Source organism: Cervus canadensis, chromosome 11 (assembly GCF_019320065.1).
Source record: "Cervus canadensis isolate Bull #8, Minnesota chromosome 11, ASM1932006v1, whole genome shotgun sequence".
In the NCBI taxonomy this organism is placed as follows: domain Eukaryota; kingdom Metazoa; phylum Chordata; class Mammalia; order Artiodactyla; family Cervidae; genus Cervus; species Cervus canadensis.
In genome coordinates, this window is record NC_057396.1 from 45188582 (window position 1) to 45216293 (window position 27712).

The window sequence follows — 27712 nt, forward strand, 5'->3', positions numbered from 1 at the left end:
ATATCTTCAGTTCAGTTCAGTGGCTCAGTCATGTCTGACTCTTTGCAACTCCATGGACTTCAGCATGCCAGGCTTCCTTGTCTATCACCAACTCCCAATGTTTACTCAAACTTAGGTCCATCAAGTCGTTGATGCCATCCAACCATCTCATCCTCTGTTGTCCCCTTCTCCTCCTGCCCTCAATCTTTCCCAGAATCAGGGTCTTTTCAAATGAGTCAGCTTTTCGCATCAGGTGGCCAAAGTATTGGAGTTTCAGCTCCAACATCAGTCCCTCCAATGAACACCCAGGACTGATCTCCTTTAGGATGGACTGGTTGGATCTCCTTGCATTCCAAGGGACTCTCAAGAGTTTTCTTCAACACCACAGTTCAAAAGCATCAATTCTTCAGTGCTCAGCTTTCTTTATAGTCCAACTCTCACATCCATACATGACCACTGAAAAAACCATAGCTTTGACTAGATGGACCTTTGTTAGCAAAGTAATGTCTCTGCTTTTTCATATGCTGTCTAGGTTGGTCATAGCTTTCCTTCCAGGGAGTAAGCGTCTTTAAATTTCATGGCTGCAGTCACCATCCACAGTGATTTTGGAACCCAGAAAAATAAAGTCAGCCACTGTTTCCACTGTTATTTTGGAGCCTACCAAAATAAAGTCTGTCACTGTTTGTATTGTTTTGCCATCTATTTGCCATGAAGTGATGGGAACAGATGCCATGATCTTAAGTTTTCTGAATGTTGAGTTTTAAACCAACTTTTTCACTCTTCTCTTTCACTTTCATCAAGAGGTGCTTTAGTTCTTTACTTCCTGCCATAACGGTGGTGTCATCTCCATATCTGAGGTTATTGGTATTTCTCCCAGCAATCTTGATTTCAGCTTGTCCTTCATCCAGCCCAGCATTTCTCATAATGTGATCTGTATATCTTCAAAGACATATAAAAGCTCTACTTTGTTAGAGCTTAGCAACCACAAATTACATCTTATATACTATGTAACCAGTAACATGTATTTATAATGTTTTTGTTTTTTGCTTTTAAATCCTTTAAAATAAAAAAAAAAATTGAAAAAGAACAACAACAAAAAGCAAAATTAAAAGAAGAGAAGAAATCCTGAAGATTTCAACAGAAATAAATGAAAAAGAAAGAAACAAGAGTAAAGATTAATAAAACTAAAAGCTGGCTCTTTGAGAAGATAAACAAAATTTATAAACTTTGGCCAGACTCTTCAAGAAAAAAAGAGAGAAGAGTCAAATCAACAAATTTAGAAATGAAAATGGAGAGGTTCAAACAGACAATGCAGAAATACAAAGGAGCATAAGAGACTATTATGAACAACCATATGATAATAAAATGGGTAACCTGGAAGAAATGAACAGAATATTAGAAAAGTTCAACCTTCCATGACTGAACCAGGGAGAAATAAAAATCATGAACAACCCAATTACAAGCACTGAAATTAAAGCTGTGATCAAAAATCTCCCAAAAAACAAAAGTCTGGGACCAGATGGCTTCACAGGAGAATTCTTTCAAACATTTAGAGAAGAGCTAATGCTTATCCTTCTAAAATTATTTCAGAGAATTGCAGAGGAAGGAACACTTCCACACTGTTTCACTGAGGCCACCATCACACTGATACCAAAACCAGACAAAGACAACACACAAAAAGAAAACTGCAGGCCAGTATCATGGATGAACATAGATGCAAAATCCTCAACAAAATTTAAGCAAATATAATTCAGCAACACATCAAAAAGCTCATATACCATAATCAACTTGGGTTTATTCCAGAGATGCAAGGGTTCTTCAATATATGCAAATCAATATGATATACCATATTAACAACTGAAAGATAAAAGCCATATGGCAATCTTAATAGATGCAGAAAAAGCCCTTGACAAAATTTAGCACCCATTTATGGTTAAAACTCTTCAAAACATGGGCATAGAAGGAACCTACCTCAACATTGTATAGGCCATATATGATAAGCCTACAGCAAACATTATTCTCAATGGTGAGAAAATGAAAGCAATCCCTGTAAGATCAGGAACAAGACAATGGGGTCCACTTTCACCACTATCATTCAACATAGTTCTGGAAGTCCTAGCTACAGCAATCAGAGAAGAAAAAAATAATTAAATAAAAGGAATCCAGACTGAAAAAGAAGTAAAGCTCTCACTGTTTGCAGATGACATTATACTGTACATGGAAATCCCTAAAGATACTATCAGAAAATTACTAGAGCTAATCAGTGAATTTAGCAAAGTTGCAAGACACAAAATCAATACACAGAAATCACTTGCATTTCTATATACTTACAATGAAAAATCAGAAAGAGAATTAAGGAATCAATTCCATTCACCATTGCAACAAAAAGAATTAAATATCTAGGAGTAAACTTATCTAATGTGACAAAAGAACTGTACACAAAATTGTAAGACACTGATGAAAGTCTTCAAAGACTACATAAACAGATGGAGAGATATTCCACGTTCCTGGGTGGGAAGAAGCAATATTGTGAAAATGACTATACTACTAAATGCAATCTACAGATTCAATGCAATCCCTATCAAATTACCAATGGCATTTCTCACAGAACTAGAACAAAAAAATTCAAAATTCATATGGAAACACAAAAGACCCCAAATAGCCAAAGCAGTTTTGAGAAAGAAGAATGGAGCTGGAGGATTCAACCTTCCTGACTTCAGATTATACTACAAAGCTAACGTCATCAAGACAGTATGGTATTGGCACAAAAACAGAAATTTAGACTAACAGAGCAAGATAGAAAGCCCAGAAATAAACCCACACACCTATGGGTACCTTATTTTTGACAACAGAGGCAAGAATTTGCAATGGGGCAAAGATAGCCTCTTCAGTAAATGGTGCTGGGAAAATTGGACAGCTACATGTAAAAGAATGAAATTAGAACACTTCCTAACACCATACACAAAGATAAACTCAAAATGGATTAAAGACCTAAATGTGAGATCAGACACTATAAAACTCTTAGAGGAAAACATAGGCAGGACACTCGACATAAATCAAAGCGAGATCCTCTATGACCCACCTTCTAGAGTAACCGAAATAAAAACAAAAGTAAACAAGTGGGACTGATTAAACTTAAAAGCTTTTGCACAGCAAAAGAAACTACATGCAAAGTGAAAAGACAACCCTCAGAATGGGAGAAAATAATAGCAAATGAAACAACTGACAAAGGATTAATTTCCAAAATATACAAGCAGCTCATACAACTCAATACCAGGAAAACAAACAACCCAATCAAAAAGTGGGAGAAAGACCTAAACAGACATTTCTCCAAAGAAGATATACAGATGCCTAACAAATATATGAAAAGATTCTCACCATCACTCATTATTAGAGAAATGCAAATCAAAACTACAATGAAATATCACCTCACACAGTTCAGAATGGCCATTATCAAAAAGTTGACAAGTGATAAATGCTGCAGATGGTGTGGAGAAATGGGAACACTCTTGCACTGTTGGTGGGAATGTAAATTCATACAGCCACTATGGAAGACGGTATGGAGATTCCTTAAAAAACTAGGAATAAAACCACCATATGACCCAGCAACCCCACTCCTAGGCATATACCCTGAGGAAACCAGGGTTGAAAAAGACACTTGTATCCCATTGTTCATTGCAGCCCTATTTACAATAGCAAGAACTTGGAAGCAACCTAGATGTCCATTGATGGATGAATGGATAAAGAAGTTGTGGCGCATATACATGATGGAATATTACTCAGGCATAAACAGGAACACATTTGAGTCAGTTCTGATAAGGTGGATGAACCTAGAATCTATTATACAGAGTGAAGTGAGTCAGAAAGAGAAATATAAATACTGTATTCTAACGCACATATGTGGAACCTAGAAAAATGGTTCTGAAGAATTTATTTACAGAGCAGCAATGGAGAAACAGACATAGAGAATAGACTAATGGGCATGGGGAGAGGGGAGGAGCGGGTGAGATGTATGGAATGAGTAACAGGAATCTTACATTAACATATGTAAAATAGATAGCCAATGGGAATGTGCTGTAGGTATGGCTCAGGAAACTCAAACAGGGGTTCTGTATCAACCCAGAGGGGTGGGAGGGGGAGGAAGTTGGGAGGGAGGTTCAAAAGGGAGGGGATATATGTATACCTATGGCTCATTCATGTTGAGGTTTGAGAGAAAACAAACTTTTGTAAAGCAATTATCCTTCAATAAAAAAATAAAAATAAAAGAAAAAAAAGAATAATAAAATTTGAATTACAAACTAGAATTGTGATGATACTGGTTTTTATATTTGTATATGTATTTATCCCTATTGAGGGGATTTTCGGTGTTCAGATGGTAAGGGATCTGCCTGCAGTTCAGGAGATCCAGGTTGAATCCCTGGGTCAGGAAGATCCCCTGTAGAAGGGAATGGCTACCCACAGCAGTATTCTTGCCTAGAAATTCATATGGACAGAGGAGCCTGGAAGACTACAGCTCATAGGGTTACACAGAGTTGGACACTTGTGTTTACTGAAGAACTTTATATTTTTATATAGGTTTCAGTTCGTTTCTAGCTTCCTTTAATTTGAACATGAAGGACTCCCTTTAGCGTTTTTTATACAGACTGTCTAGTGATCATGAACTACCTCAGCTTCTGTTTATCTAAAAATATCTTAAGTTTTTCCTAATTTTTAAAAGGTGGGTTTGTAAGATATTTAATTCTCTATTTTTTTTTCAACTTTAAATATATCCCTTCACACTCTTCTGGCCTGCAAGGTTTATGTTTCAAGTTGACTTTGGAACAAAGTTGATGTATTTAATGAATATAGAACGTGTTCTGTGTCTTTTCAGTTTCTTCAGGGCTGGTCCTGTTAAATGGTTGATAAATTATATTAAAATACTGAGGGATGGCTATATCTGTAGTTGTAATCCTAAGGGAGTTCACAGGTTAATTGCTGTCCCTGAAATTAAGAAGTTGCAAGCCTCATCAACAATACAAACACTCCCCCTTCTTCCAGTGATTCCTTAAGGAACCATTTTTTGTCAGAGGTCATTCCTGCTTATCTGCTGAGATTACCATAATTAAGCTGCTACATATAGAAGGTGCATGTCTAGATTGCTTCTTGACCTTGAGGATGATATAGTGAAAGAGACAGTCTGGTCTCAGTGATCAAGGAAACTTTGAAGAACACTGAATGCCCTTAAGAAACATCTTATTGTTTTCTAAATGACCTAGATTCAAGGGAGAAGATAAAATTCTTTGAAATAAAAGGAATCCACATTTTTCAATCTCCATGGATGAAATGAACAAAAAAAAAAATAGCTTCTCTAGGGAGCAAAGATCTTCTTTTAAGGATATAGAAGTGAGTGTTAGCTCTTATTTTGTCCATATTTCATATTGCATGAATCTGCTGAAGAAACAACAATATGGGTATCTCATGATCTTTGGACTCTACTACAGGTTGGCATTTTTAAGGAAATGATAGCATAGAGATAGTATTGTGTGTATAAAAAAAGTATTTTTCAAACAAGTGTGTCTATCTGTGAGTGTATATATTTTCCAGTTCTGTTCTTGCACTGCTTTGTATTGTATCTATACCACAACATATGCTATTGAGTGTTAGCCACTGTTCTAGAGATTGGGTTGTAAAATGTCCTGTTTGTTATGTGATTGTTTAATCATAGAATCTCGTCTCACTTGAACGTCTTTTGTAGTCTTTGAGTCTACCTACACTATATTTTAATTCATTACGTCATGATTATCCTTCCTAATAGAACTTTGTTTATGCCCCTTTACTTTGTTTGTGTTTATGTGCATGTGTATGGAGATAGATAGATTGATCAAACAATATATAGATATGAATTATCTGTCTGTACCTAATATTCAGTTCCCATAGGATGAAGTCATATATTATTCACATTCTAGTCTAAGGGTCATCTACTCAAGAAGACTTTTCTTGACTTACTACACTTAATTTTATTCCTTGCTATCATTTCTACATAACTTATCCTTCCCTCCCCTCTGGTTTAATTTTTTGTCTTATAAGTTACTTGCATAAAGCTAAAGAGTAATTTACACATTTAAAGCTAAAAAATGAAAAAAGTCATATTTGCATTATCAATCATTTTTCACTGTAATAAAGCCCAGAAATATGAAAAAAATATAAAACTTCAGAATATTTTATTTGTAAGATTAGTCACACAGAGTGGCAAAGGAAAGGGTGAAGTCATAGATTGACTTACTGATTCTAAAAGTTATGCCAAAGAATTCAGTATCATATGGAAAGAGACAGAGTCCATTCATTCTATTCCTATATTAAGCCTCCTTTAAATAATTTCCTGAAATTTCCTATGGCCTCTGCCTGGTCACTTTCACTTATGAAAAATTCAGTGACATGGGAGGAATACTGAATGAGAGATCAATGGGGAAGCACAAAACTGCACAAAACTGAAATATTTGTTCAATTAAGTACAAGTGTGACTACAGATGAAAGCTTTTACTGGAAACAAAGGGACAAAGTGATACATAGGTCCTTGAAATAATATGAAATGATATAAGTATTATCTTTGTGTACTTCAGAAAACACAATAATTTGGCATGTTCTAACTCATTTTATTAATCTGAATCTCAGGAATTTAAATAAGCCTGAGTATGAATTTGAACTGTTTTTAACAATAGTCATCAAGGATCTTCCTGAAATATTAATAAATCTCTGTGTTTTCAGCATCTGGTTGTGGTCATCTTGGCATGGCAACTTTATCTTCAGAAGAACTGATGAAAATCAAAGAAAAAACCATCATGCCTCCTCTCAACACTTCTCATCCCTCTCCTGTCACCTTCTTGCTGATGGGCATCCCAGGACTGGAGCACCTGCATGTCTGGATAGGGATTCCCTTCTGCTCTATGTATGTGGTGGCGGTGGTGGGGAATGTGACCATTCTAGCTGTGGTGAGGGCAGAACGAAGCCTCCACGAGCCTATGTTCCTCTTTTTGTGCATGCTCTCAGTCACTGACCTGGTCCTCTCCACGTCTACACTGCCTTGCATGCTCTGTCTCTTCTGGCTTGGAGCCCATGACATTGCCTTTGATGCCTGCCTGACCCAAATATTCTTCATTCATAGTTTTACTGCTTTGGAATCAGGCTTTTTTTTGTCCATGGCCATTGACCGTTATGTGGCCATTTGTCATCCACTGCACCACACCACCATTCTTACCCACACTCACATCACTATAATGGGTATTATTGTGGTGATTCGGGGAGTTGCTTTCTTTTCTCCGCACCCCATTCTGCTCAAACAGCTGCCTTACTGCAGAACACGAATCATTGCCCACACCTACTGTGAGTTTATGGCCGTTGTGAAGCTGGCGTGTTTGGACACAGGGACCACTAAGCGTTATAGCCTCAGTATGGCTACTATCATTGGCTCATGTGATGCGATTCTCATTGCTATATCCTATGTCTTCATCCTCCGGTCTGTATTCCGCCTACCATCCCGAGAAGCTAGCTTTAAGGCTTTAGGCACATGTGGGTCCCATGTCTGTGTTATTCTTGTCTTCTACTCCACAGCTGGTTTTTCCATTTTCACTCACCGTTTTGGGAAAAATATACCTGCACATATCCACATTTTTATTGCAAATATATATCTTTTGGTGCCCCCTTTTCTCAACCCCATTGTGTATGGAGTAAGGACCAAGAAAATACGAGAACATGTTCTTAGGACACTAGTGGTCAAAGCTGTCTGATTGTTGTTGGATCAATAAAAGAAATGGTTCAAGAATAAATGAAAGTACAAGAGATTATGTAAGAATTGCTCCTACTCCAACAAGCTGAAATACATTTGCCACAGTGAAAGATCTTTTATTTACTAGATGTCTATAAATTCTAAAATTTCTAACTCAACAGGTCATTTTAGCTTTTTCATGATTAAAATTGGAGAAGAGATTGATGTCTTCCTGTGTCTTTTGGAGGATAATTACAGAGACTTAATAATAAATAAAGGGTAAAAAGATAAGTAAACTAGTTAGGCTGCCAGGGTTCAAGTCCAATATCATGTGCCTGGCTAATTTTACTGCTATTTAATTCTTCACCTCAGTTTCCTGATATTTAAAAATGAAAAATAACAGAACCTACTTCACATGATTCTATGATGATCAAATGAGACATGTAAAGAAGATCAGTGAACTGGCACAGAGAAAACATTCTATATGTTGTTTTTATCCTTCCCCAGTGAGTGATTATAATTTCTTATATTCTCTACTTTTTGTTTGTTTAAAATGTTTTAGGAAATACCCAATATATCGTATTTAATATGTCTGCAAATGTATAATATTTGTATTTTTTATATTTATATAATGAATATGTTTGATTCTGTTCCCTGTTAGCCAAATTTTTGCTAAATATCTCGAGAAAAAATATATATTTTTTAAATTTTCTGTGATGTATGTTGCTTAATATTATATCATATGTTGAAGGCCTTACTAAAGTCCTGAAGAATAATATAATGTTATTGGAGTGCAATAGAATAGTTATGAGAACATAGCAGTTGCTTTTCATTTCTTCTTTTGATACAATCATTTAGTCATTCATTCATTCATTTGTAAAATGTGTTCAGTAAATGCCTTTTTAATTGGATTAGATTTATATGGACTAATTTTTGCAACACTGAGACTTATTCTTCCATCATTAATAAGTAATGCTCTTTTTTCTCTTTTCCTTGAAGAAATTTGCATGAAGAATCCATAATTAAGAATACATAATTAAGTTGTTTAGAATCTTTTGATACCAAATGTATTTGGCAAACATTGTAAACTACCTCACTCATCTGTGAATACAGGGTTTCTACAGTTTTCTCTGCTCAGGGCATCCTTTCTCTTGTTTTATCATATGAATTAAGGAGATAGGATCAAATTAGGGTGCTATCAACTAAATTATAATGACAACAGGCTCTATTTTGTTTTATAGCACTTACATATTCTCATGTATGCTATTTTTTCTCAAATACCTTTTCTGTGACATATCATTGTTATAACCTTCCCACTCCTATTTATAGAACAGCTCATTGTACAACTGAAAGAAGCCTTCTTATGTTTCTCTTTGTTAATGTTTATTTTTATGTTAATACTAAGGAAAAGTACATAAAGATTGATCTATCTTTCTATCAATATCAATGCTCATGTTTTTAGAGTTAGTATGGGGTGTAACTAAAGGACAATTCACTGGTAACTTGTGTGTTAAAATTTACGGAAAATAAAATTTATCATTTTAACTATTTTAAAGTGTAGAGTTCAATGGCATTAGTACAATCTGTTGAGTAAAAAATGATGTACAACTTGAGAGTTGTGAGTTAAGCTTTATTTGGGGCAAAATGAGGACTGCAGCCCTGGGAGGCAGTACCTCAGATAGCTCTGGGAGACTGCTCCAAAAAAGCAGTGGGGGAAAGTCAGTATATAAGGTTTTGGTGAAGGGAGTGTTCAATACTGTTAGGCACTTGTTGTACAGAAGTCTTTCTGCTAGTCACAAGGATCTGATGTCACCATGAAAGGGTTTAGTGCTTTTCTAGACATGAGGAGATGCAAGGATTTAGATCATAAAATCTGTTTCTAAAAACATCCAAGTATCTAAAGACCTGTCCCACCAGATTCCCTGGAGAACAGAGTGCCTCACTCCCCCTGAACTCGGAGGGTGCTGAAGGTCAACAGCCAAGCAGCACAAGGTTCAGTCTCTATAGAGGTGGGTGGCAAACGCCCTTGTTGTTATCGTTGTTCAGTTGTTGGCCAGTGCTCTTGGCAAGTGCCAGTCTGTAGTTGATAATTCATATTGCTGTGCATTCAGCACGACCATCCTTCTCCAGAGCTTTTTACCTTTCCCCAGTTCAAACTCCACATACGGGAAAACACTAGCTCCCCATTCCCTCTTCCTCACATTCTCTGACTATTATCTTTCTACTACTGTCTCTATGAATTTGGCTACTGTATGTATGTTATGCAAGGAACCATTCAATATTTGTCCTTTTGTGATTGACTGTTTCACTCAGCATACTGTCTTCTAAAGGAATATGTGCCACCTAAAAGTTGAAAGTTACATTTTATTTGGCAGGGATGTTAGGACTTGAGCCTGGTAGACAGTATCTCAGGTGACTCTGAGAGAGCTAACTCTGAGGAGGCAGGGGAGGATTCAGGCTATATATAAGTTTGTATCATGGGGCAAGTAATCTAAATATTAAAAGATTATTATTAATTAAGAGAAAACCTCTGGTGGCTTAGATGATATTTTGTCTGCAATGCAGGAGACCTGGGTTTAATTCTTGGGTTGGGAAAATCCCCTGGAGGAGGAAATGGCAACCCAGTGTGTTTGCCTGGGAAATCCCTATAGTCCATAGGGTTGGAAAGAGTTGGACATTACTGAGCGAGTAACACACACAAGAGAAAACCAAATTTCTCATATGAAGAGATTTAGTGATCTTCTACGTATAGGAGGATGCAAGTGCATGGGCTTGCTGAAATAATTTCTTCACATGCATCTAGCTTATCTGGGGACAATTCTGCTTTCTTTATTGTTCACATACTAATAACTTGTTTACCAGAAGAGATGGCAAATGTGGTGGATGGCCACCTTTCACATCCCTCCAGATCCTCAGGGGAGAAAGTAGCTGATGACTTCCAAATAAGTGGCTTTATTTCACCTGGGTTCAGAAATTTACATTTGGAAAATACTTGTTACTGCAACAAGGAGGGATGTGAAAGGCAGGCATCTATCACATTTGCCATATTTTCTGGTAAACAAGGAATTAGTATGTGAACAATAAAGAAAGTAAGATTGGCCCCAGATAATTAGATGCCTATGAGAGAAACTGTTTCAGCAAGCCCATACACTTGCGTCTTCCCATACAAAGAAGATCACTAAATCTCTTCATATGATAAATTTGGCTTTCTCTTTTGTGTCTTAGTTGCTCAGTCATGCCCAACTCTTCCAACCTAATGGACTATAGGGATTTCACAGGTGAAAATACTGGAGTGGGTTGCCATTTCCTCCTCCAGGGGAGCTCAGATCATGAACTCCTTATTGCAAAATTCAGACTTAAATTGAACAAAGTAGGCAAACCTCTAGACCATTCAGGTATGACCTAAATAAAATCCCTTATGATTATACAGTGGAAGTGACAAATAGATTCAAGGGATTACATCTGATAGAGTTCCTGAAGAACTATGGATGGAGGTTCATAACATTGTATAGAAGGCAGTGATCAAACCCATCCCCAAGAAGAAGAAATGCAAAAAGTCAAAACGGTTGTCAAAGGAGGCCTTACAAATAGCTGAGAAAAGAAGAAAAGTGAAAGGCAAATGAGAAAAGGAAAGATATATCCAACTGAATGCAGAGTGCAAATAATAGCAAGGAGAGATAAGAAAGCCTTCTTAAGTGATCAGTGCAAAAAAATAGAGGAAAAAAATAGAATGGGAAAGACGAGAGATCTCTTCAAGAAAATTAGAGATACCAAGGAAACATTTCATGCAAAGATGGGCACGCTAAAGGACAGAAATGGCATGGACCTAATAGAAGCAGAAGATACTAAGATGAGGCGGCAAGAATACACAGAAGAACTATATGAAAAAGATCTTAATGACCCAGATAACCACAATGGTTTGATCACTCACCTAGAACCAGACATCCTAGAATGTAAAGTCAAGTGGGCCATAGGAAGCAACACTATGAACACAGCTAGTGGAGGTGATGGAATTCCAGTTGAGCTATTTCAAATCCTAAAAGATGATGCTGTGATAGTGCTGTACTCAATATGCCAGCAAATTTGGAAAACTCAGCAGTGGCCACAGGACTGGAAAAGGTCAGTTTTCATTCCAATTGCAAAGAAAGGCAATGCCAAAGAATGTTCAATCTACCACACAATTGCACTAGCAAAGTAATGCTCAAAATTCTCCAAGCTAGGTTTCAACAGTATGTGAATCGAGAACTTACAGATGTTCAAGTTGAATTTAGAAAAAGCAGAGCAACCAGATATCAGATTGCTGACATTCATTCAATCATGGAAAAATCAAGAGAATTCCAGAAAAACATCTACTGCTACACTGACTACACTAAAGCCTTTGTCTGTGTGGATCACAACAAACTATGGAAAATTCTTCAAGAGATGGGAATACAAGACCACCTTACCTGCCTCCTGAGAAATCTGTATGCAGGTCAAGAAGCAATAGTTAGAACCAGACAGAACAACGGACTGGTTCAGAATTGGGAAAGGAGAACATCGAGGCTGTTTATTGTCACTTTGCTTATTTAACTTGCATGCAGAGTACATCATGTGAAATTCTGGGCTGGATGAACCACAGACTGGAATCAAGATTGCAGGGGAAATATCAATAACCTCAGATATGCAGATGACACCACCCTTATGGCAGAAAACCAAGAGGAACTAAAGAGCCTCCTGATGAAAGTGAAAGAAGAGAGTGAAAAAGCTGGCTTAAAACTCAACTTTCAAAAAAATGAAGATCATTGTATCCGATCCCATCACTTCATGGCAAATAGATGGGGAAACAATGGAAACAGTGAGAGACTTTATTTTCTTGGGCTCCAAAATCACTGCAGATGGTGACTGCAGCCATGAAATTAAAAGACATTTGCTCCTTGGAAGAAAAGCTATGACCAACCTAGACAGCATATTAAAAAACAGAGACATTTCTTTGCTGACAAAGGTCCATCTAGTCAAAGCTATGGTTTTTCCAGTAGTCAAGTATGGATGTGAGAGTTGGACCATAAAGCTGAGCACCAAAGAACTGATTCTTTTGAACTGTGGCTTTGGAGAAGACTCTTGAGAGTCCCATAGACTGTGAAGCGATCAAACCAGTCACTCCTAAAGGGAATCAGTCCTGAGTATTCATTGGAAGAACTGATGCTGAAGCTGAAGCTCCAATACTTTGGCCACCTGATGCCAAGAACTGACTCATTGGAAAAGACGCTGATGCTGGGAAAGATTGAAGGCAGGAAGAGAAGGAGATGACAGAGGATGAGATGGTTGGATGGCATCACTGACTCGATGGACATAAGTTTGAGCAGGCTCTGGCAGTTGGTGATGGACAGGGAAGCCTGGTGTGCTGCAGTCCATGGGGTCACAAAGAATTGGACACGATTGAGTGACTGAATTAATGAACTGACTGTTTACTGGTAGAGCATAGAGCAAAAATCTTTTCATTTCACTGCCTTTGAGGTTCACCTATATTCTGTCCTATGTTTGAATTTTCTTCCTTTTTAATATTATAATGCTGTTATGAACATGTGTGTACAAATGTCTGTTCTAATCTTTGTTTTCACTTCTTTGCAATATATACCAAAAAGTGGAATTATGAAATCAATGGTATTTATGGTAATTCTATTGCAATGATGCTTCACACAGCAGCTGCATTTTTTTGCATCCCTTCTTGGGCTTCCGAGGTGACACTAGTAGTAAAGATCCCTCCTGCCAGTGCAGGAGACATAAGAGATGCAGGTTTAATCCTGGGATCTGGAAGAATCCTTGGAGGAAGGCATGGCAATCCAGTCCATTATTGTTGCCTGGATAATCCCATGGACAGAGACGCCTGTAGGAGACTATAGTGGCTATAGTCCAACAGAGTATTGCAGAGTTGGACACAACTGAAGCAATTTAGCAACACACAATAGTTAATATAGCTGATCATCTTTTCATGTGCTTGTTGGCCATTTGAAAATATTCTTTAGACAAATATCTGTGCAAGTCCTTTGTCTATTTTTTTAATATAGTTATTTTTTGTTGAATTTTAAGAGTTCTTTCTATATTTTGGAAATTAATTGCTTATCAGATATATGGTTTACAGATAGTTTCTCTAATTTTCTGGTTGCCTATTAACTCTGGTGATAGTGTCCTTTGATGCAGAAAAGTTTTCAACTTTGGTGAAGATCAGTTTCTCTAGTTTAATTTTGTTACTTTTGTTTTAGTGTCATATCCAAAAATTATTGTCAAACCCAGAGATATAGAGTCTCCCAGTGGAAGCTAAGACCATGGAAGTCTCTAACAGAATCTGGAACAATAGAGTAGATGCAGCTGAGGAAAGTGAGAAATAGGAAGAAGTTATTTTGGCTTTTCCCTCCTTTCCCGAATATCTTCCTGCCCATCAACTCTTTGAACAAACTTAAAGTAAATATAAATTATCTGTGATCCTGGGAAACATAGCTGGTAAACTTCACCTCTTGCAGGGAGGAAGCCAATTCTAACTCCATGTTCGAGACTGTATCTTGGACTTGCTTTTCCTTGCTTTAATCATGCTTAATAGCTTGGCTCAGAGGACCCTGCCCCTATGCCTGACTGTAAACTAAAGTGCCTTAGTTCAGCTCATAGAGAGCTAATCTGTCCCTGTCCACCTGTGAAGGTAAGAGATGAGCACACCCCTTCCAAAGGTTGGCCATTCCCTTGGAGATATTTTGCAAGACTAAAGACCATTGCCCTTTACTTCCCAGCAGCTTCTGCCTCTCCATTCTGTCTTTTGACTTTATTTCCATGTTGCTTTCTCTCTGACTCTATAAAAGAACCTGGCATCCAGACCCTGATGAGATGGTTATTTTGAGGCGCTAGCCTGCCATCTTTTCAGTCAGCTGTCTCCTCCTTGTCTCAGCACCTTGTCTCTCGGATTCATTGGCCTGTCCTACAGGGAGCAGAGCTAGCTTGGACTCAGTAACACACTGCTCCTGATATTTACAGAACAGAAGAGAAGGATGCAGAGGAACATCTGTAGGAAAGCATATCAAATCTTTGCATAACATTCCAACCAAAACTGAAATAGGGATGCTCCTGTACATGAAAATAATGCGTGTCTTTTACTTGATCAAATAGATGAGTCTAGGGGGATGCAGGAATATGAACATGGCTAGGTGATGCCATGGAGTTTTAATTGTTTCTCAGAGGTAAATCTGATTCAGGTGAATTACTTAGGAATATCTGGAGTCATGTGGAGATATTGCAGTGATCACCCTGATTAATTCATAAAATTATTCCTCCATGATATCTTCTAGCTCTCATCATATAGGTTGTAATTAGTTCACTGCACTTGCGTGTGCTTTAGGTACAGTAAATTATCTTATTAGTCCTATAGTAGAGGCCATATTCTATTGATTTTTAAGCTCAGAGCTCAGGTAACAATTCAGTTCAGTTCAGTTCAGTTCAGTCACTCAGTTGTATCTGACTCTTTGCGAACCCATGAAACAAGGAGACCACAAAACTGAGTCCCTCCAAGAGACCAAATTGTGCTTGGAGACACTTGGAGAGATTAGTGAAACTGCCTACAACAAGACAGCATTCTCAGGAGAGGCTCTTTATAGGATATTCCTATAGGCCTCTGGTCCCCCAGGATAGGAAGCTTAATGGCACCTGCTGTAAATATAATAAATATGCTGGGACTCAGTCTGAGAAGTGAGATCATCTGGTTAGAGGTAAGATAATCAGGTTATAGGCAGGAGAGTTGTGACTGAGGTGGAAAAGACAAGTTCAGTGCTTCTACCAGAAGGGAATGCTGGAACCTAGGTTAAAGGTTCTAGGTTAATTCCTAAGTCCTGAGAACTTAGCCAGTGTGGTTGTCTGAAAGATGGCTCAATTTCTTATTAACGAAAGTAATGTAGAAGGAAATTAAGTTAAATATTTAACCTGTGATAATTTTTGTTAACCTAGCCCTAGTATTTAATCCTGAACTATATTGGTCAAAACCTCATTGTTTTAATGAAACTTTCTTTTATTCAGACTACGTAGATGCCTCATATTATGTAAGCTCATGATACACTGATACTGGAACCAAAATAATGATTTACCAATTTAAAATGTAGTATTGTTAGAATCTCTTTCCAAAATAATCATTCAAGCTTTCAAGATGCATGCTTTCTGGTCAGCTAATATCTGGGAGCCAATAGTTGTATTTACAAATTTTACTTGGTATATGTGGAATCTAAAAGAAGGATACAAATGAACTTACCTACAAAATAAAAATAGAGTTACATATATATATTAAAAAAAAAAAACAAACTTATAGTTACCAGGGAGTCGGGGAGTGAGAGGGATAAATTGGGAGATTGGGATTGATGTATACCCACTACTGTATATAAAATAAGGAACTAAGAAGGACCCACTGTATAGCACAGAGAACTCTACTCCATACTCTGTAATAGCCTATATGGGAAAAGAATCTAAAAAGGAGTGGGTGTATGTATGTATGTATGTATGTATGTATGTATGTATGTGTGTGTGTGTGTGTGCTGCTGCTGCTAAGTCACTTCAGTCATGTCCGACTCTGTGCAACCCCATAGACGGCAGCCCACCAGGCTCCCCCATCCCTGGGATTCTCCAGGCAAGAACACTGGAGTGGGTTGCCATTTCCTTCTCCAATGCATGAAAGTGAAAAGTGAAAGTGAAGTCACTCCGTCATGTCCGACTCTTAGTGACCCCATGGACTGCAGCCTACCAGGCTCCTCTGTCTGTGGGATTTTCCAGGCAAGAGTACTGGAGTGGGGTGCCATTTCTTTCTCCAGTGTGTGTGTGTGTATGTATGTGTGTATATATATGTCTATGTCTATGTATATGTCTATGTATATAAAATTCCCTTTGCTATACAGCAGAAACTAACACAACACTGTAAATCAACTGTACTCCAATATATTTTTTTAATTAAATGTTAAAGAAGTAATGATTTTACTTGGAAAGCAAAAAATCAACATCATGTGTATTGTATGACTGAAGAATATATTATGCATCTTCTGGAAGAATTTGACTTGGTCATTTACAGTAGAGCACAAATATCTAGTAACCTGAACACCCATGTTTTCTAGACATAGTCATTTTCTCTATTGGCTTATCTTTGTAAAATAATTTTTTCTAACCATTCAGTTTGGATGATTTTATGAAATCATGAAATTTATCAATTCAGTGACTTGCTTTTCAATATAAGATCATTTTTATTCACACCACTTCATTGCCCCCAGTTGTCCTTTAGTATTTCTCAAGTCTCCTTTTCCTTTTATCTACAAGCCCTATCACTGGGAATGTGGTAAGAAAAGTTAAATATACAAATGTCTGATCTCATCCATGACGGCTGTACTTTTACTTTTTTGACTGTTTAAAATGGTAGAAAGTTACATCTTCATTTTTACTGATATATCAGTTATTAACACTGTAGTGCTATACTATGATTAAAATGTATCTAGCTAACTGGACACTTCTGAAAAAAAAGTCAAGGGAGATAGAAAAAAGGAAAGAGAATACCTTTGTACAATTTTTTTGTCTGCCCAAAAGCATGGTTCCATGCATTTGATTAATTGAAATATTGTATTACTGAAGAAATCCTTCAATAGCCAGTTGTATGTTACTGGATGCCAGTGTCTTTTCCAACACATAACAATGAAAAAAAAATGGGTCTTCATGTTATTGTAATCTTTGTGATTTTTAATTTGGATAGGATCATGGCATACTCATTTTTTGGATGATGCTAGACCACAACAGGAGCAACCTTCAACTTACCACCTTCCTGCTACTTGGCATTCCAGGATTGGAGGATGCCCACCAATGGATCTCCATCCCCTTCTGTCTGGTCTACCTACTGTCACTGATAGGAAATGTTGCTCTTTTATTAATTATCAAGACAGATCGCAAACTGCACGAACCTATGTACCTCTTTCTATGCATGCTCTCAGTTGCTGATTTGATGCTTACTTCTTGTACACTTCCTAAGATACTCAGTCTCTTCTGGTTCAATGACAGAGAGATCTACTTTGAAGCCTGCCTTACTCAAATGTATTTTATCCATTCTCTATCTACTATGGAATCTGGATTTATCTTGGCCATGGCTTTTGATCGATTTGTAGCTATCTGCCACCCCCTAAGACATTCCACTATCTTAACACCTGCAGTGATTGTAGGCTTGGGTTTGCTTATTGTCTTCAGAGGAGCTGTACTTCTCAGTCCACATCCCTTTCTACTGAGATGGCTTTCCTACTGCAAAACTAATGTCATCCCCCATACTTACTGTGAGTTTATGGCCCTGATAAAGCTGGTTTGCTCTGAGACCAGGATTCGTAGAGCCTACAGCCTAATTGTGGCATTCCTAACAGGAGGATTGGATTTCATACTGATCATCTGTTCTTATGTCCTTATTCTTCTCACAGTCTTCAATCTCCCATCCAAAGCTGCCCGCTTCAAGACCTTAAGTACCTGTGTCTCCCATGTATGGGTCATCTTGGTGTTTTATACACCAGCTTTTTTCTCTTTTCTCACTCATAGGTTTGGTCACCACATTGCTCCACCTGTCCACATTTTTATAGCCAATATATACCTTCTTATTCCACCCATGATGAATCCTATTATTTATGGTGTTAAAACCAAAAGAATCAGGGAAGGATTTCTTAAATTTTTAACAATCAAATGTGTTCAACTTTGCAAAGTTTGTGAGTCCCCAGATCATCAACAGAGATAAGGGTTTTATTAAACAGGAAATGTTGAAAATGAATCAGCATTACCTTGAAGTAGAAAAACTTCAGCTAAATCTTGGATTCATACAAGCTAGAAAGCTTGGTAAGTATATTGATTTCAGTGAGATTAGCAAATATCAAAGTTACATAGAAAGTAAAAAACTAGAGCAAAGTGTTTAATTTTTATTATTTTTCTTTCCAAGCTAGTATTTGGTATAGTTTTTGGGACTTGTTAAGCCATGCCAGTTTATATCAAAATAATTTTAATTTTAATCAGGTCCAATATATGTTCTTTTCTTGTATGTATCAGGGTTTTGGTGTCATATCTAAGAAATTTATTGGCTAACTTTGGGTTGTAAAGATTTTCTTCTAAAATTTTTTCCAAAACCTTATGTTGTCTGAGGTGTGAGATTTAGAGTGAGGTTTATCTGTGCTAGAGGAATAAACCTCAGTCTAAATTCCCCTTTATGTAACAAAAGTTTTCTAATGTCTACTCTATCCTCCTTAATCAAATATGGTTACATTTAAAAGAATACGTAATACCCAAGTAGTAATATAAATGTAAAACTAGCAACATATATACTTGTGTATGACAACACTAGGTGATATAATAATTAGCCCTTTTACCTAAGCATAGAATAACTGTAAATATGAAAGTTTTAAATATCAGTGAATCTTGGTGTATTTCACTGATTACTCAGACACCATGAGAAATATTGTTGCTGTTGGTGGTGTAATTTTCAAAAATATTTAATGACTTCTGATAATAGTCTTAACAAACAGTATACACCATTTCTCTTTAATAGTTATATTTCTATAATATCAAGTACATATTTGCTTGTTAAAACCATACAAAAGTAATTTCTGATTATTAGTAAAGCAAAGTTAAAAAAAACTACATTCATAACAGCAAATACAAGCAAGGTGAAATTCTGTATTCAGAATATTTTATAGGCTTTTGTTTTTTTAACTACACAATATCCAGTTGCATATCTGAAATTTCTCTCATATACAGGACACTCTGTGGAGGGTGGGAGGTTGGGAGAAATTATTCTGTGTATTGGAGGTTTCTTTCTGGTTTGTAGTCACTAAATCCAGTAATGTTTCTTAAATACTTTGATGACAATAACAAAACACAGAGAGAAATTTCCAAGATATTCCCTAAAGATCAGCATCACCTCCGTTAGGTATCAATCACTGATAGAATTGTAGTGCCAGTTATAGTATTTGAGTCATAGTAAGCACATCACAAATATTGGCTACTCTTGTTGCTTGTATAGTTATTGAAAATAGAGTGGGTAATGTTTAATAGGAGAATCCCCAATGACAAACATTTTTGCTATTTATTATTAGGCCTGAAATAAAACATATTTTTTTTTCAATAATAGGGAGAAAATCTACATTCTCTAACCTGTGCTACTCAAGTAGTAAGTTTAAGATACAGTGGAAAACTCAACTGATGACATTCCAAATTTGAACCTGAGTAATTCAGTACCAAACCAAAAAATAAACCCGTAGAATTAGCTGAAGTAGTTGAAATGCTATATTCTCTGGGCCACCATACATTTAACTTCTGTATGTCTCTGTACTTGTTTCAACACTGCAGTGGATAGCTTCTGGGCATGGAAAAAGCAGTACTAGAAGTAGTTCTGCCCTTTGTGCCCAGGTCTCAGTGGTTTTTGATTGTACTCAGAATGATACAGTTAAGAAATTTAACTCTCATCTATACAAATAGGTGGATATGATGTGTAAGATCCCTTTTAGTCTAAGTCTGGTATCAAAAATTTACACAACATATCTTCTAAGCACACACTACTACCTATTGTAAAGACAAACTCTTGTTTTGATTTCACTTTCTCCCTTTATGAACAATGAAATCCAAGATGCAATTAAGGGGTAACTGTCATATGTAAATGATAATGTTGCTGTTGTCATTATAAGCTATATTTCATGTTGAAAATAAAGTGGCTTTATGACATAACCATCATCAGTCCAGTTCAGTTCAGTTTCTCAGTCATGTCTGACTCTTTGCAACCCAATGGACTGCTGCATGACAGTCTTCCCTGTCCATCACCAACTCCCAGAGCTTGCTCAAACTCATGCCCATCGAGTCAGTGATGCCATCCAACCATCTCATTCTCTGTTGTCCCCTTCTCCTCCTGTCTTCAAAAGTATCCTTTTTTGGCACTTAGCTTTCTTTATGGGCCAACTCTCATATCCACATATGACTATCGGAAAAACCATAGCTTTGACTATATGGACTTTTGTCAGCAAAGTAACATCTCTTCTTTTTAATATGCTGTCTAGGTTTGTCATAGCTTTTCTTCCAAGAAAAAATAGGTGCATATATATATATAGGTACTTAGAATAGAAATATTCACAATAACAAGACTTTGGATATATGATGATTGTATATCTCTACACTTATGTATATCTTTTAAAATTGCTCTCATAAATGATTATGTTTTCTCTATGTAAGTCTTATCTTTATATGTATTTTGTATAATACGTCTTGATGAATACTTTATACTTAAGCTATTTTAAATGACATGAGACTGCAATAACCCTTTGAGTGAAATTAACAACTGTCATCTAGATGAAAATAATATTGGCATAAAAATAGGTAGTTGAAGGACAGATTCCAAAATATTTATGCATGAGTCAAAACATGATGAATTTCGTGCAACCAGAATCTTAACTTTTTAACAAATCTGTACATAGATTTTACTATTGACATAGAGAACAACATTGTCATCACATATTCAGGAATTCCATTACATTTTTTGCTTAGTCCCACTCTTCTTCAGTCACCTTCAGCGACAAAAAGCAGAATAATCAATTGCAAGTCAAAATACAAATTTCAGGAAGAAGATGGCAGAGTAGGTGGATGTCGAGTACGTCTCTCTCCACGGGTAATACACCTTCAGGTAATACACTATCAGGAATACACCTTCAGACGCAGACGTGCATGCTGAACACCAGCTGAGAGTGGACAGGAGTACCTGACCAGTGGAAAATAATATATAGAACCATGCAAAACTTGGTAGGACGAAGGAACTAGGGGGAGAAACAGGAATGTTAGTAGGAATGGACCTGCCCTCAGTGGGTGGGGGAACTGAAGCAGGGGTCTGATCCTCACATCAGGGCAATTGTCTGAGTCAGAGGAGAAACATTTAAGATAGAAACAGCTCACGTGTGGCAGCTTAAATGGAATGAGAATCAGACAGTCCTTGCTGCAGCCATACATAGTCCCTCAGACAGGGACAGGGACAGGGATGCAGGTCCCCAGAAAGCACAGTGGCTGGGAACTGGAGTTTAGGGATTGTGGAGCAATCCCCAGGGCGAGGGCTACTATTAACTGCAGAGAGATGGATTGAAGGGATGTGAGGGAGGAGATTATGGTGGGAATTGCCTGTTGAAGAAAGCTGGGCAGCCATGGGAGCAAGGCAGTAATGCTGAGTCACACAGAGCGGGTGGAGCCATCGCCATGGCCTCTGTCTCCACACACCAGCATCAGCAGCTGAACAATAGAGAGTCTGGTCCATCAAACACATGATGCACCGGGCTACAGAACAGGACCCCACCCAGGGGCCCCTTTAAGTGCCTGACGTGCTGGACAACAGAGAAGGACCCCAGGCAAGGGAGCCCTCGAAGTGCCTGAACGGGCGGAACTACGGAGAACACTGGCCAGAGAGGCCTTGTAATCGCCAGCTACAAGAGGCTCGCAGAAAGACTCTGATAGGGCCATAACTCCTGCGGCGGAGGCAGCCCATGTCCCTGCACATTTGGCGCTACCAGGGTCCCCGCAAGCCAAGCAGCTGTGCACCTTCATTCTCAACTCTCACTGGGGCAGAACTGCCACAGGCAATAAAAGTCTTAAGTATATCCATGCAGGGAGGGGTTTTCCAGACAAGAGTGCTGGAGTGTATTGGCCAGTACTGGTTGCCATACCCTTCTAGAACACTGTATTTCCTGCTGCCCTAGCCATCAACTCCCCTGAGTATCTGGTGCCTCCAGAACCCCTGCAACCCAAGCAGCTGCACCACGTCCATCCCTGGCTCTCACAGGGGCAGACCCAAGTCCTCCAGGGCAGCCTCATGAGCAAAACCCCAGTGGACAACCCACATGCAGAAGTGGAAATAAACCACAGTTGAAACCCAGAGGCAGTGTGGCTAAGGAAGAAGACCTAAAATCTTCCCACTAGCTGTGCAAGCTGCAGGTTAAATTCACATGATAAACTAGGCAGACTGTGTCTATGGAATGTATAAAAGGACATTGAGAGCTCCCACAAAAGAAAGCACACTAATTCTGATAGCTGTGGACATTGGAGGCAAGAACACACTGGAGCAGGACCCAATTAGAATCTGAGCTGCCCCCAGAGCAGAGATGAGCACAGTGTTGGAGGGCATCCTAGGGAGGTGAGATGGACTGTGACTCCCAGTGGTGACAGGAGTGACTCAAGAAAAGCATTTATTATTCTTATGTTTTGACTTGTTCTATAGTGTCTTTTGGATTTTTTCTTTTTTTCTTTCTTCCCCACCCCGCCCCCCACCGTTGTAGTTGTTAATTTTATTGGCACTATGAAATCTAATTAAGCTTTTGGATTTTTTTTTTTTCTCAGTCACACTTTTTATTGTTGCTATAAACCTCTGCTCTTCATTGGGCTTTTGCAGTTCTGTGGAATTTTCCTTTATTTGTTTTCTTTTCTATTTTTTTAATTTTAATATTTAAAACCTATTATTATTTTTTCTAAATTTATTCCTGTTTGCTTTTCCTACTGTTCTTTTCCCCTTGCAGTTAATCTTCAATGTATATAAATCTTCTTTATCTACCTCTATTTAACTTTTGCATATCTATTCTTTCTTTCTTTTCTTTCTTTCCTTTCCTCTCAATATATTTGTTAGTTTTATTTTCATTGCTTTATTCCCAATTGGCACCTTACTTTAGTTTTGTTTTCTAGTTGTGCTTTAGTTAATTTTGTTCTGGTAGATATAATTTTTGGTTTCCTTTGTACTCTGGGTAAATTTATTGTGCTTTATTTTTGTTGGACTGTATGGATATGTATATGTGTATATTCAGTCACATTTTTTATTGTTGTTATAAACCTCTGCCTCTACTTGGGCTTTTGCAGTTCTGTGTAGTTTTCTTTTTTTTTTTTTCTCTTACCTTTCTTCTTCCTTTTTTTTTTTTCTTTTCTCCTTTTATGGTTTTAATTTTTAACTTTTTAAAACAAACTTATTATATTTTTTCTACATTTTTTCCTTTGTTTACCTTTCCTACACTTATTTTCCCTTTGCAGATAATCTCTAATGTATATAAATCTTCTTCATCTACCTCTGTTTAACTTTGCATATCTATTATTTCTTCTTTTCTTTCCTCTCAACGTATTTGTTAGTTTTGTTTTCATATTCATTGCCTTTTCCCCCACTTGACAACTTGCTTTAGTTTTGTTTTCCGATTTATGCTTTAGTTAGTTTTGTTCTTAACTGATAAATATAATTTTTTATTTCCTTTGTTTGCTGGATCAGTACTTTGTTTTTGTTGGACTGTTCTGATTTCATTCATGGGTGTAAATGTATATGTGTATGTTCCATTATTTTAATTATTATTTGCCTGATTTTGTAACTGCCATTTGTCTGTGATTCATCTTTGGCTTCTCATTTTTGGATACTTGTTTTATCTCAATGCCATAACAAACCACTTGTGGAATCTTAATAACTGACCAGAGATCAAGCCCGGGGCCTTTGGAGTAGGAGCACTGACTCTAAGACCCTAGACTATCAGAGAACTAACCCTAGGGGATATCAAATAGTGAGAACTCACACAAAGGAAGCTACGTGAATACAAGACCAGACATCACCCAACCACCAGTAGCACCCAGTGCAGGATGCCTTATCTAAACAATGAACAAAACAAAAATACTAACCCAATCATCAGCAAACAGGATTACCACCTCACTCAGCCTTGCCCATCAGAGGAAAAACAAGCAAGTTGGGGGTTGGGGGAGGGAACCAACTCAGCACAAATCTTATCATATATGGAGTTTACACAAACAACTGGATCAACCTTAGGAGGGCAGAAACCAAAAGGAAGAACGAAGTCAACCTTAAAGCCTGGGAAAAGTTGTCCTCAAACACAATAAGATAAAAATAATAATAATAAAAAGGCCGAGAAATGCTACACAAATGAAGGAACAAACTAGAAATACAGAAGTCCAAATAAATGAAGAGGAAATAGACAAACTACTTGAAAATGAATTCAGGATAATGATAGTAAAGATGATCCAAAACTTTTAAAACAGAATGGAGGAAATGCAAGAATCAATTAACAAAGACCTAGAAGAATTAAAGAATAAGCATACAAAGACAAACAACACAATTACTGAAATTAAAAATACTCTAGAAGGATTCAATAGCAGAATATCTGAAGCAGAAAAGCAAATCCATAAGCTGGAAGATAAAATGGTGAAAATAACTTCTGAAGAGCAGAATAAAGTAAAAAGAATGAACAGAACTGAGAACAGTCTCAGAGACATCTGGGACAATATCAGACACACCAACATTCGAATTATAGGGGTCCCAGAAGAAGAAGAGAAAAAGAAAGGGTATGAGAAAAATTTTGAAGAGATTATAGTTGAAATTTTTCCTAGCATGGGAAAGGAAATAGTCAAGTCCGAGAGGCACAAAGAGCCCCAAGGATAAACCCAAGGAGAAACACGCCAAGACACATACTAATCAAGCTAACAAAGACTAAACACAAAGAAAGTATATTAAAAGCAGCAAGGGAGAAGCAACAAGTAACATACAAGGGCAACCCCATACACTGAACAGCTGATCTTTCAGCAGAAACTCTACAGGCCAGAAGAGAATTGCAGGATATATTTAAAGTACTGAAAGGGAAAAATCTACAACCAAGATTACTGTATCTGGCAAAGATTTCATTCAAAATTGATGAAGAAATAAAAAGCTTTTCAGACAATCAAAAGTTAAGAGAATTCATTACCACAAAACCAGCTTTACAACAAATGTTAAAAGTACTCATGTAATCAAGAAATACAGGAGAAGAAAAAAGATGTACAAAAGCAACCCCAAATAATTTAGAAAATGGCTATAGGAACATATATATCAATAATTACTTTAAATGTAAATGGACTAAATGCTCCAACCAAAAACACAGACTGGCTGAATGGATACAAAAACAAGATCCATATATATGCTATCTATATATGCTGAACCCACTTCAGACCTAAAGACACATGTAGACTGAAAGTGAAAGGATGGAAAAATATATTCCATGCAAATGGGAAGCAAAAGAAAGCTGGACTAGCAATCGGCATATCAGAGAAAATAGACCTTAAAATAAAGAATATTACAAGAGATAAGGAAGGACATTACATAATGATCAAGGGATCAATCCAAGAGGAAGACGTAACAATTGTAAATATCTATGCACCCAATATAGGAATATCTCGATACACAAGATAAATACTAACAGATATAAAAGGAGACACTGGCAGTAACACAATAATAGTAGGAGACTTTAACACCCCACTCATACCAATGGACAGATCATAAAAACAGAAAATTAATAAGGAAACACAAGTCTTAATTGATGCATTAGATGAAATGAATCTCATTGATATGTTCAGGACATTCCATCCAAATACAGAAGAATACTCCTCTTCTCAAATGCATGTGGAACATTCTCCAGGGTAGACCACATCTTGGGTCACAAATCAAACCTCAGTAAATTTGAGAAAATTGAAATCATATCAAGCATCTGCTTTGACCACAATGCTATGAGACTAGATATCAATTACAAGAAAAAAGCTATAAGAAATGCAAACACATGGAGATTAAGCATCACGTTTCTAAATAACCAACAAGTTACTGAAGAAATCAAGAGGGAAATCAAAACATTTCTGGAAACAAATGACAATGAAAACACGACAACTCAAAAACTGTGGTATGCAGCAAAAGCAGTTATAAAGAGGGAAGTTTATAGCAATACAATCCTACCTCAAGAAATAAGGAAAACATCAAATAGACAACCTAACTTTACATCTAAAAAACTGGAAAAAGAACAACAACAAAAATAGTAGAATAAAAGAAATCATAAAGAGCCGAGCAGCAATAAATGAAAAAGAAATGAAAGAAACAACGTTAAAAGTGATTAAAAGTAAAAACTGATTCTTTGAGAAGATAAACAACATTGAAAAGCCTTTAGCCAGGCTCATCAAGAAAGAGAGAGAAAACAATCAAATCAACAAAATTAGAAATGAAAAACGAGAGGTTACAACAGACAATGCAGAAATACAAAGGATTATAAGAGACAATTATGAACAACCATATGGCAATAAAATGGATAACATGGAAGAAATGGACAAATTCTTACAAAAATTCAACCTTCCAAGACTGAACCAGGAAGAAATAGAAATCATGAACAACCCAATTACAAGCACTGAAATTGAAACTGTGATCAAAAATCTCCCAAAAAACAAAAGCCCAGGACCAAATGGCTTCACAGGAGAATTCTATCAAGCATTTAGAGAAGAGCGAATGCCTATCCTTCTAAAACTCTTTCAAAGAATTGCAGGGGAAGGAACACTTCCAAACTCATTCTCCGAGGCCACCATCACCCTGATTCAAAAACCAGATGAGACAACACACAAAAAGAAAACTACAGGCCAATATCACTGAAGAACACAGATGCAAAAATCCTCAACAAAATTTTAGCAAGCAGAATTCAGCAACACATCAAAAAACTCATACACCATAATTGAGTTGGGTTTATTCCAGGGATGCAAGAATTCTTTAATATATGCAAATCAATCAATGTGATACACCATATTAAAAAATTGAAAGATGAAAACCATATGGTAATCTCAATAGATGCAGAAAAAGCCCTTGACAAAATTCAGTACCCATTTATAATTAAAACTCTTCAAAAAATGGGCATAAAAGGAACCTACCTCTACATAGTAGAAGCCAATTATGATAAGCCTATAGCAAACATTATTCTCAATGGTGAAAAACTGAAAGCATTCCACCTAAGATCAGGAAAAAGGCAAGGGAGTCCACTTTCACCACTATTATTCAGCATAGTTTTGGAAGTCCTAGCTACATCAATCAGAGAAGAAAAAGAAATACAAGGAATCCAGATCTGAAAGAAGTAAGGCTGTCATTGTTTGAAGATGACTGTACATAGAAAACCTTAAAGATAGTATCAGAAAATTTCTAGAGCTGAT

The 27712-nt window shown here is 37.0% G+C and overlaps 2 protein-coding genes across 2 annotated transcripts; both read left to right on the forward strand.

Moving 5' to 3' along the window:
* The first annotated feature begins 6797 nt into the window (after positions 1-6797).
* On the forward strand, positions 6798-7742 carry LOC122449299 (olfactory receptor 52M1-like). The gene has a single exon (XM_043480827.1). The coding sequence runs from the start codon at positions 6798-6800 to the stop codon at positions 7740-7742; it is 945 nt and encodes a 314-aa protein (XP_043336762.1).
* A 9738-nt stretch (positions 7743-17480) lies between these two features.
* On the forward strand, positions 17481-18470 carry LOC122449300 (olfactory receptor 52K2-like). The gene has a single exon (XM_043480828.1). It carries the CDS (start codon positions 17481-17483, stop codon positions 18468-18470), a length of 990 nt encoding a protein of 329 aa, XP_043336763.1.
* The last annotated feature ends 9242 nt before the right edge of the window (positions 18471-27712 follow it).